The following is a 12,039-nucleotide window of genomic DNA, read 5'->3' on the forward strand; positions in this document are numbered from 1 at the left end:
ACGTTATATTAGGTAAGATATATCTATTGCACGTCGGTGTTTGGTAAGATATCAATTATTTGTTCACAGGAATGATAGGATATTAATTACATGGCAGATTTCATGGGATAGCGTTGAGTCAAAACGTGTTTATAACCAATAACAGTGATGGGTAATTAAAGCGTTAAACATGTTTGATGCTTAACATTGGAGCGATTTGAACCGTTAGATAATATGATTTGACGATTGAGATGGTTTGGATCTGCCCCGTTGAGTCTTTTTATATTGGTATTGATGATGCGACTAGGATACAAAGTCGAGACAATTTTTTTTTCACTAACTTTTAAGGATTGGCTAGGTGCGGCCACCGCTAGTATAGTAAAATTTACTCCACTAACTTTACTTTGCTGTTACTCCCTTAAGTTTTAAGAAACGTGTAGGGTCGGTCCAAATTAAAAGGCGCATTTTACAGCTAGCTAGCTAAGCTTGTAGAAAACAAACAAGGTTTTCTCTGGTCTAAATTGTGTGAGTTTGACTTCCCCAGAGTAATCAGCGGAACTAATCACAAATCGTGCAGCCGATTAAGCGCCACGCCCTCAAACGAGCTCACCACGCATCATGTAACAGACACGATCATGGCTGCACAGCTAGGCACGTAGTGCACTGCACGTAATCCACGCCTCCATGCATGGCCGTGCGCGCGTAACAAAGTCCGGCTCCAACCTAGTACTCCTACTACAACGCAACGAACAAGCACAGCTCCGAGAGCAGCGAGGTGCGATCTCCGGCCTGTTCCCAACATCCTAATTACCAGACATGTCGACGACGCCTCGAGGCCGGTCGTCGTCCCGCCGCCGCACCGGGTGCTGCAAGTGCGCTGGCGGCGGCGGCGGCGGGGGCAAGCCCTCCACGCCGTGCTGCTTCAACCCGCTGAGGTCCCTATTCCGGTGCCCCGGCCGGGGTCGTGGACGCAGCCGCAGCCGCAGTCACAGCCGGAACCGGACGGCTCCGTCCAGCGTGTCGGCGGACATCGCCACCGAGCAGCAAGGCCAGGAGCCGTCATTCTTCGTCTATTCCATGGGCAGCGCCGCGGAGAACAAGAAGAAGAAGCACAGGAAGGCGCGGCTCCCGTCCATCCGCTCCTGCTTCCGCAGCAAGAAGAAGGAGCGGAAGGCCAGCGCCCGCCGCCAACCCCTCACGCCGGCGCCATCGATGGTGACGCACCCGCCGCGCTCCCCGCCTGCGCCGGAGAATACGCCCGCCGTGGCATCCGGCGTGACGTCGACACAACCGCCTTCGCCTGCGTTTACCGAGACCGGCAACGTTAATTCGCCGGCGACGTCCGACCGGAGAACTGCGCCGACGGGCCCCGGCAAGCAGCCGTCGACGGACTCGGCGTGGGCACCGTTCCCGCCGCAGAGGCAGCAGCCGAAGCAGCAGGTCGACGGGCTGCAGATCGTCGAGGTGGCGACCGGCGAGCGGCTGTCCGCGCACGAGGCTGCGCTCATCGAGATGGTTGAGAGCTCGACCGACGACTCTGCGGAGTCGTCGATGAAGTCGTCGCTCGAGTTCATCAACGAGCAGTCGCCTCAAACACCGGTGAAACGGATGGTGGCGGATAGGGAGACGGCGGTGGTGAAGGCTGCGGCCAGCAGGGAGGCACCAAGGCGATGGCTTAACGGCAATGCCGCCAAGGCCGGGACCGGCGCGCGGTTCACCGAGCCTCTTGTGGTGGCGGAGGCCAATGAGCTGTGGGCGCACGACATCGCTTGCAGCCGCGCCCACGCTGCCATGCTCGCTGACACGGTAAGTTTTTTCACCTGCTCTTTTTCCTTCGATTCGAGGGATTTCACGAAGAAGTGCCTGCAGCTACCGGGCTCCATTGCCCTTGGTATTTGAAAATTTTAAAAAACACACTTCCATTGCTAAAAAAAATCTTAAATCAAATATCTGAATACATACGCACATTCCTAAGGCCCGGTAAAAAGCTGAAAAAGAAATACTTTGTATTTTGAGAAATACAAAAAGGAGAAATTTCTGACATAAATGGCATCCATTTTCTCCTATATACTGTCATAATTTTTTTTTCTATAGCCCAAAACAAAACGAGATTTCTACCGAAACTTGCCACAGGTATTCGGAACGTGTATATGTATCCACAGAAAAAAATTCACATTTTTCTGAAACTTCAAAAACACATATTTCAAAATGTTTAAACATAGAGAGTAATGGAGCTCGGGTGCTGCAATCCCTCTCTCGAATTTCACCTGCTCTTAGCGGCATGTGGATTGCTTGAAAGGCATGGGGCGTATTACGGATTTGCTAATTCATAGCGGACTACGAATTAGTTAAACCCAGTCAACACTAAAGACCATTCTATCTCGACGCTGGGAACCGTGAATGTTTTTATGTTTCTTCAAGCTATGAAAACAGGCAGTACATCTTTTAACCTTTTAATTAACTAGATGGACGTTTTTTACAGCATCGCTGAATATTTGTGAGATTTATATCAACAAATTTATATAATCAGATGAGAAACAGTTAACTGTCAGGCGATCGAGTCCTAGACACACCTCGTATTTATACGGGTTGTGAAAATGCTGGCCTATAATGTAAAAAGTGAACCCAAATTTATATCCGAACTAAGCGGTGTAGAGGCCGGGGGTCACCCTCTTTTTCTAAAAAAAAAATCTGAACTAAGCGTAATTCACATGGCTATATTTCTCCTGGTGCAACCAACCCATCATGATTTCATCAAGATTTAAGTCTTAAACTTGGCATCGTTACTCCTATTTTTCTAGAATTTATTTTAGCCTTTTCGGCGATTTTGCCTATGATGGCTTTCTCGATCTTAAAATGTTGTGTCGGCTCAACATTTTGGAGATGCTCATATAGATAAGTGTCCATGTGTACATTCATAGATAAGTATATGTATGTATATGTGAGCATCTGCGATTTTACTGTATTAAAACCCCAAATTTATATGTATTATAAAACATTGCTTGTTAGTGTGAAAATAGTGAAACACGATTTAAAAGAAAGGAACTAGAATTTTGATGAAGAAAAAGTAATGTTGGGCTTAAGTTGGAGCTCACACACAACTACAAAACGAAATACACGTCAAGATTTTTGATGAAACACGCGAGGAAAATGAATACATAATATGGTTTTCTTTTTTAAAAGAAGGATATATCCCAGCCTCTGCATCAATAGTGCACGTAGGTGTATATTATTAATTGTTGAAACAATGCTAAGCAAAAATAAAAGAAGAAAAAAAAACTCAAGGCCATCCACATCATCTTCAGTCTCACCACAAACCCTAGAAGCTATATACTTCTTCCATTCCTTTATATTAGGTGCATTTATTTTTTGATAAAATTCCACAATGTAAGATGCGTTTTGTTCTAATTCCTCATAATTTTGTTCCTGCCCCTCCAGAAATAAGAAAGTATCTCTCACCTGATTGCATGTATCTCTCTCTGTAGAGGAAAAAAGGAAACTATCTCTCTCCCGATTGCATGTATCTCTTTCTTTCCTTGCCTAAATGATTTACTTGCCGCTAATCAATGAATTAGACAAGGATAATTTCGTCCTAAATTGTCTATAGTTGCGTGCATTGGTCACCGTGCCAAAAATAATACACTTTACATAAAGAAATGGAGAGAGTAGTTATAGATAAAGGACGCAACGCTCCAAGAAAACGCCTTCAAGAAGAAATCACCACTCGTACGCTGATGTTCGCTGGTCCAACTGGATATCAGAACAAGGGCTATTACCTCCCGAAGCAGTCTTCAAAGTTCAAACCAACACCTTCAACGAGGTAACGATGCATGGACGTCGATGCTGCCTAATCCAGCTGGATCGTCGTTTTTCACCCGGAGAGAGTGCACCCACAATGTTTGGCACCATAATCGCCATCCACCACTCTACCAGCTTGTTCTCACACAGAGCTAGCCGACCAAAGAAGAAGACCCCGGATAGGGTGGCGCATCATGTCACTTTCTTGCAATGTCACCTTGACAATGGTTGTCGAACACGCCACAACAGCACCTAACAGCCATCTCCCCTAGATGCGCTGTGAAGATGCCAATGGCGGGGTGGAAGAAAAGGTACGCACCCCTCCCCACGAGATCGGGCCAATACATGAGGCTCGTGCCAGATCCACCATGTCCGATGTGCAGCGCCTTTGCCGTACAACACCCCACGCACATTCGCCACCAAAGCAATGCATGGAGACACCTGGGATCGGCAGACACCGAGGCTGAACCATGTCAGACAGTCTCCGACTCAGCCGTGGCCAGATGTCCCTCGTAAACCACAGAACCACACGGGCCCAGATCCAAGTTGGAGGCTTCATGTAGAAGCTCCATGCACCTCCATTGAGCCACCTCCGCGCCCGTCGTTGGCACCCAGACCTACCGCTTGGGACACCTTCAAGCTACTGCCAGATCTGGCCGGTGACCCAAACAAATGTGCACAAAGCCACCATGGAGCAACCTCCATGCCGTACGCACCGCCGCTAGTGAAGAACGCAGATGCGCCGCCAAGACCCTTCCACTGCGGGGCCTTGCCGCACTACATGGTGATAAGCTGTGTCTCCTTTGTAACACGGGCCGCAGCCCCTAGTCCGCACACCACCACAAAGGGCAACCTTGGAGGAGCCTACTTGCACAACCACAACAACCTTCCTGTCACTCCCGTCTTGGCAGTCGCATGGCTTAGCACGCGGCGGCCTCGAGAGGCAACGAGAGGTTAGAGAGAAGAAGGGCGACGGGAGGTCTGGGATGGGGAGAGTCAGTAGCGGCAAAAGAAACAACAGGTAGATTCACAAAGTATGGTTCTTGACAAATGGTAAAGACCCTAAAGTGGTGTCGGTTTCCTAGCGTTGATACCCCAAACCCTTAAAAAGGAGAAAATTACGAAACCCAACTGATTTGCTTAAGAGCATCGCCAATGTATAGAAGCAACCGGTGAAACATTGTCTCTAACATGACCAATCTTCTTGCAATGTTAGCGTGTAACTCCCAGACACAATATTATCTCTAACTTTATATGTGTTTCTTCTAAAATTTCTCACTCGCATGCAGAAAACTCAATTCGGCTACCAGGAGCACATGCTCCCGGGCCCAAAAATAATTCTCAAATTGTTAGAAAAAGTCAAGACAATTTTGTTTGTGTTCTTAGTCACATCCAAATGCCACTTGCAAATTTTGAGGCAAAAAGGTTAAGCTATTTGGTATGTGCAAAAAAAAAATTTGAACACCAAATGTTACCCCCAAATGGCACCCTAATTTTTTTCACTGACGAAGCACTGCTGCTCCTTTTTGTGTGAAATTTGTTAAGCATGCTTGCGATCTAACACGAACATGCATAAAAAATTTAGAATTTTTAAAAAATATTCACTATGTTTTTTTCATGTTACTATTCACCCAGGAGCCAAACCGCCCTCCCACTCGCATGTGTTTACATGTTGATATAAATTAATGTTTTTTGAGTAACTTTTGATATAAATTAATGTTCTATTTATTTGAGGCAGCCTCTAAGCTAAGGCGTCGTTTGAAACACAGAAAATCGACACATAGTAATAAGAAAACACACATATTAAAATGCCATGTATTCTGAAATTTTATAGGATTCTTTTAAAAGAAACTCCAAAACCGTCGTTTGGATGTCATGGAGGAAAAACACATGAATTCTAGAGACAAAGAGAAGAAAATATGAGGTTTCCTACAAAATCAACATGAAATAATCAATTATGCTTGCATGAATCTTAGAGTAAAATCAATGATATAAGACTTAGATGTATACAATACTTAGAGCACATCTGGATGTGCATTAGCAAAACTGATAATCATTCTACAAATAATTTCAAAAGAATATAAGATAGAATTTCCTTTGCTTCAAACGGCATGAAAGGAAAAGTCTCTATAGAAATCTTATCCCTTCAAATTTCTTTGACTTTCCTTCATTTCAAGAGGGAATTGCAGAAACCACCACTTATTGGGGCTGGTGTTGTGCAAAACACCTACTATACAGGTTTGTTGTGGAAAACACCACATATTGGTGTAATACATTGCAGATAGGTCTAATTTAGTATTTGGATGCATTGACGTAATTACAAACAAATGAGTCCCGCTTGTAAGTGCACGCGTGGCAATAAAAACCGGCCACATCAGCCAACATATATTAGACCAAGAAGTGAAAAGACTAGAGTTAAAAAAAACAGTTTAATAAGTGAGCTGGAAGCCGACTAAAAAAATATATGGGCTGAAAGCCCATGTCTTCTTCTCCCTCATGAAACCCTACATTTTTGGGCAGAAATTTTGCCGTCGATCGACGTATTTTTGTTTAGGATCCTATTTTTTTGGGCGTTTATGTTGTTAGTACTTAGGTTCTGTGCCGATATGAAGCCACAGATTGTTTTCCTACTTCACTCCAGGTCTAGGGTACCAACCTCGTCAAGAATGAATGGCCATGTTGCGACTTTTCAAGTACTTGGATGTTCAAACCTGATGAAAATCTAATGGGGACAATATCTACCATGTTTTTGTGTTGGTGATCTCATGCCGAACTTGCTTTATTTAAATTTGGGTTCAAAATTTAACAATTTTAGAAAAGTGTGAAAACATTCTAGTAAATTACACATGTGTACAGTACCATTCTGGAAAGTTTTACCCCGTTCATATTTTTTGTTCAAAATTTGACATTTTCAGAAAAATGTGAAATAATTCCAGTAAATACTACATGTAATAAATACTAATCTGGGAAAGTTTCGGCTCAACTGGACCACATGTTTTGAAGATAATGACAGTCTAATATGTTGGCTGATGTGGCCGGTTCTTATTGCCACGTGTGCACTTACAAGCGAGACCCATTTGTTTGTAATTACGTCAATGCCTTCAAATACTAGATTAGACCTATCTGCAATGTATTACACCAATATGTGATGTTTTCTGCAACAAACCCGTATAGTAAGCGTTTTGCGCAACACCAGCGCCAATAAGTGGTGGTTTGTGCAATTCCCTCTCATTTCAAACACTACACTGTGGATGCTTTTAGAAGGCCACTAGAGGCAGGAAAAGTACACAGCGTGGACGCTCTAAACCCTCCCCACCTACTCCCTCGCCGCGCCGCCGCGCCACAGCCGCGCGTGCAGCGAACATCGGCGCCAGTGCCACGCTCATGGCCGCCACCTCCCATTCCCTCCTCTCTCCGGCGCCCACCTTGCTCCCCCGCGCCCGCCTCGCCTTCCCCGCCGTCCGCGCCGTCGCCCCCCGCCGTCGCCCCTATTTCCCGGCCGTCGCGGCGGCGGCCTCCTCGATGGCGTCCTCGGATGCCGACGAGAAGAAGGAGACCAAGCTGTGGGGCGGCCGCTTCGAGGAGGGCGTCACCGACGCCGTGGAGCGCTTCACCGAGTCAATCTCCTACGACTGGCAGCTCTACAAGTACGACATCATGGGCAGCAAGGCCCACGCGTCCATGCTCGCCGCGCAGGTACCTTGTGCGCTCGCTCCATCAAATCACCTGTTCTGGTCGGTATCGTGACCGCCTAGGTGTTGGACTAGTTAGTTCCCTGCTTTCGACAAGGCTGCAGCGACAGCTTGATGTTATGCTCGCAGTGTGTTTGACGAAATTGCTACCTTCGTTGTGCTGCATTTGGTGTGATCCGCAGCTGTTCGAAATTTCTTGCTTGATTTGAAGCGTCACATTGAAGGGGTTTAATCCTGCAGTCATTAGGGGTTTGGGTTTGCTTAGCACGTCCAAATATTTAATGGGAGCACCTCCCTCTAGCTTGTCGTAGATGTTAACTGAAATAATGGTCACCTTAGCGTGGATGTTCTGAATCATTTGCAATGCAGGGTCTGATAACCACCGGTGATAGGGATATTATCTTGGAGGGCCTTGATCAAATTGAGAAGCAGATTCAAGATGGCAAGTTTGAGTGGAGAAAGGATAGGGAGGACGTGCACATGAACATTGAGGCAGCTCTGATTGAGAAAGTTGGTGAGCCGGCCAAGAAGTTACACACTGCTAGGAGCCGCAACGACCAAATTGTGACGGATCTTAGGTTGTGGTGCCGCGATGCTATTGACAAGATTTTGATTCGCATCAAACAGTTTCAGGTTTGTTCTTGAGTTCTCTTTGTGATGCTCATGGTGTGCTGCTATTAACTTGTCTGAACTCCTTGTATACAACTTGTTTCTGGTGTCTCATTCATCCGATTTATGTCCTTTGTAGACATCACGAGACATTACGGATTCATTTTTCAGTGTCATGGTCTATGTTAGATCCATTGCTATTTTTATTATTTGCGCCCGGTACACTACCTTGACAAGTAGGGAAGCTAACTGAACTGTAAAGCTATTTGTACTGATGTTTCTAGTAATGCTCAACTATGGGCAATAACTTCCAAAGAGAACTTCTCCACTCTCTCAAGGAGGGGGGGATCTACTTGGTTTCATGCATTTGGTATCTGTACCTTGTCCATACTGCTTAAGCTTTGCCAGCAATAGAAGGCAATTTGTTGTTGTGCAGAAATTAATTATGTATAACTAAGAATATCAACGGGTTCTTGTATTTAATCTAATTTATATCATATGTTCACATATTTTAATAATTGGTAACATTGTAAGTTATCCCGCTTTGCTGATATAATACTGTATTTCGCCTTTTCTGATAACTCTTCCATGGTGTCTATGTAAGATATTATTTTTATAACACAAGCATAATTCTTATTGTTTCAGGTGTCTCTGGTTTTGTTAGCTTCAAAATATGTTGACTTAATTGTCCCCGGTTATACCCATCTTCAAAGGGCACAGCCTGTTTTGTTGCCACATCTTCTCTTATCCTATGTCGAACAGGTACCCCCACCCTATTATTACTGCACCATTGCTTTTTAGTGAGTTGATGACTAATTTTCTAACTGTCCTGTAAACGAACCCCTAAACCTCCTCTCTACACTGTTGTAATCATATTTATCCACTTTATTTAACCATTTCTAGTGTGAAAATTGTTTGACTGTTTGCCACATTAGCTCTATTTTTTCCAACTACAAAAATGGGAACACACAGGACCTGTTGTGCAGAAGGGAAGTTTTTCGTTGTTGCTGTAGTTAACATTGAACTTAGCCCATTTGGATGTTACATAGATATATCCCAGTACCCAATGGAAGTAGATGGATTATCGGATGAGGTATTTCATATGATTCAAAGTTCTGCTTCAGTGCTTCATATTTTCCGTAGTCTCCTTCTGTCGTTGAATTGCTGCACCATTAGCTGGCAGGTCAAATCAGCATGACATGCAATCAAATATTGAGGTCTTACAGCTTATAACCAATCACTAACTATGTTTCTTGCGCAAGGGTTTAAATAGTGTTTCAGATACTTTAGTAATCGCCTTATAATCACCTCATTTCTTTTAGATTGAATTGTAGCATAGCTTGGAGCCTTGAATTGAAACAGAGGGCGCTAATCCAGCAAAATGTGCCCAAATTCGTAATAAGCATTAGCCAACTTAGCCTTTGAGTAATTAGTGTGTATAAGCAGAACAAGTCATATATTTTGGCGAAATTTCAGTTTAGGTGGGGTCATGGCCCACCTTGGACTGAACTAGGTTCCGCCCTAGAGTGAACCATATAACTGGAAATGAATCTGATGTTATTTTCACTTGTGATGTGCACAGTTGGAGCGTGATGCTGGCCGGCTGATCGACTGCAGGGAAAGAGTGAATTTCTGTCCTCTTGGTGCTTGTGCTTTGGCTGGAACTGGACTCCCCATTGATAGGTTCAAAACTGCTAAAGATTTGAAGTTTACAGCTCCGATGAAGAACAGGTAACCAACATCCTTGATTTCCTTAGTAGTGTGAAACTGCAAACATGTAATGCAGATAGTATGCTTTCTCTGCTATATCTTGTTGAATTGTAACCAAGATAAAGTTAGTTTATTAAATTGCATACCTTAGCACCCTTAAATATTGTACATCTTGCAAAATGAGTCTCCACCTTACATGCAAGCGCACATGTACCATATTAAATAGTTTTTTGGGGAGCACATTGATCTTACCAAAGTAAAGCTGATTGAGGGCTAATTTGGTTTGGAATATTCCTACCGGATTTTTTCCTGTGTTTAGCATTCGTTTCATAGGAATAGAGGTACTAGATTCCTTAGGATTGTGTCCATATTAACCTCATTCCTTTGGATTCTTAGCATTAGGTGAGACCTCATAGAAAATTCCTCAAATTGACCTCATTCCTTAGGATTCTTAACATTAGGTGAGACCTCATGGAAAATCCCAAAGGATTGAAGTGGGCAGGGCATCCTATTCCTCTGATTTGAAAATCCTCGAAAATGAATGAGCCCTAAAGATGTTAAGCCTGACTACATTATCATTTTGTGGCTATCTAGTAAAGAGGTGAAATATAATACAGAGGTACAAATACCCTTTTTTTAATTTGCTTGTTCATACTTGATTTACACGATTAGTTATTCAGACAACGACTACCATTTTTCAAGTTTTACTGCTGGAATATTCCTGTGCAACTGAAATTATAAGCGATGCTAATAATTGAACTAACTCTATGCTTTCTCTCTCTGATATAAGCGATGCTAGGAATTGAACTAACTCTATGCTTTCTCTCTCTGAATTTCCTCCTTTTGGGTTAACCACACCTTTTGACATTTGTTTCGGTATTTGATTATTCTTTTTCTGCAGCATTGATGCAGTGTCAGATCGTGACTTTGTTTTGGAGTTTCTTGCTGCCAACTCTATTGCTGCTATTCATCTTTCCCGCATTGGCGAAGAGTGGGTCTTGTGGGCATCAGAGGAGTTCGGGTTCTTGACACCAAGTGACTCGGTGTCAACTGGAAGCAGCATTATGCCACAGAAGAAAAATCCAGATCCGATGGAGCTTGTTCGTGGAAAATCTGCTAGGGTTGTTGGTGATCTCATGACTGTCCTGGTCCTCTGCAAAGGCCTTCCACAGGCCTACAACCGTGACCTACAGGTGCGTCTCATTCTTGTAGTTTAATTATCCAGGCTTGGTTTCCTGTACATGTTCTGAAAAGTTCCTTTTCGAGCAGGAAGACAAGGAACCCTTGTTTGACAGTGTGAAGGCCATACTAGGAATGCTTGAAGTATGCAGTGAGTTTGCTCAAAATATCTCTTTTAACTCAAAAAGAATACAAAGTTCGCTGCCTGCTGGTTATCTGGATGCAACAACACTGGCAGATTATCTTGTAAAGAAGGTAAACACTACTCTACTTAGTCTGAATTAGCCATAGGTTTACAATAGGAATTAAATTAATCAGCATAAAAAATAATAAATGCACGAGTAAACCGACTAGGATAATTACATTAAGACTTATTTTGTTTCATTTCTGCTGTGTTATTACTTGACTAGGATGGTTACTCTGGTTGACTGGTTTTCATATTTCTGTTGTGCAGGGCGTTCCATTCAGAACTTCTCACGAGATAGTCGGAAGGTGTGTGGCTCTATGCGTGTCGAAGAACTGTCAGCTGACAGAGCTTGAAATGGACGACTTGAAAGCGGTTCACCCTGTCTTCGAGGCCGATGTGTACGCCTATTTGGGTGTGGAAAACGCCGTCAACAAGTTCATATCTTACGGCTCTACGGGTTCAGAACAAGTAAAAAGACAGCTTGAAGATTGGCGCGTTCAGCTTGGGATCAACCCATAAGGCGCGGCATCAACAGAGGAATAAATCCCCCAAGTCTAGTGTGGCCGTTATTTATTTTGGGAGGTGGATTGTAGTGTTATGAACGTGGTTTCTGGACGAGAGACAGTCTGCTGTTGCTTCATTTGAGAGTTGGAGTGATCCGTTCGACGTCTTTTATTTGTAAGGCACTTGCAATTGTACTGAAAAGGCTGTGTATGTTTGATCTCCCGTCACGAATCCAAAAAGGATGCCCATTAGTTTACAGAGGGAGTATCTATGTTTATGTCCAAACAGGTCACTGGTTATATTTATGTTTTAAACGTCACCATATTATGGCGACCAGATAGTATAGGCACCACCAGAAGACAATTGCACACAAAGCTGAAG

General features: G+C 43.9%; 1 protein-coding gene across 2 annotated transcripts; it reads left to right on the forward strand.

Moving 5' to 3' along the window:
* The first annotated feature begins 780 nt into the window (after positions 1–780).
* Positions 781–11,914, forward strand: LOC125551923 (argininosuccinate lyase, chloroplastic). Of its 2 annotated transcripts, none has more exons than XM_048715326.1 (7): positions 781–1,785; positions 7,839–8,102; positions 8,724–8,840; positions 9,661–9,809; positions 10,690–10,981; positions 11,058–11,222; positions 11,422–11,914. In XM_048715326.1, exons 1-7 carry the CDS (start codon positions 796–798, stop codon positions 11,671–11,673), a joined length of 2,229 nt encoding a protein of 742 aa, XP_048571283.1. In that variant the 5' UTR covers positions 781–795; the 3' UTR covers positions 11,674–11,914. The 2 variants fall into 2 exon arrangements, with proteins under 2 accessions (XP_048571283.1, XP_048571284.1); XM_048715327.1 differs by lacking the exon at positions 781–1,785 and adding an exon at positions 7,037–7,473.
* The last annotated feature ends 125 nt before the right edge of the window (positions 11,915–12,039 follow it).

The sequence above is a fragment of the Triticum urartu genome, chromosome 4 (genome assembly GCF_003073215.2).
Source record: "Triticum urartu cultivar G1812 chromosome 4, Tu2.1, whole genome shotgun sequence".
In the NCBI taxonomy this organism is placed as follows: Eukaryota; Viridiplantae; Streptophyta; class Magnoliopsida; order Poales; family Poaceae; genus Triticum; species Triticum urartu.

Bases quoted from the DNA above. Each gene is read 5' to 3' on its own strand.
- LOC125551923 (XM_048715326.1), top strand. From the start codon at position 796: ATGTCGACGACGCCTCGAGGCCGGTCGTCGTCCCGCCGCCGCACCGGG. The intron at 9,810-10,689 runs GTAACCAACATC...CTTTTTCTGCAG, and splicing joins ACAGCTCCGATGAAGAACAG to CATTGATGCAGTGTCAGATC. The intron at 11,223-11,421 runs GTAAACACTACT...TCTGTTGTGCAG, and splicing joins CAGATTATCTTGTAAAGAAG to GGCGTTCCATTCAGAACTTC.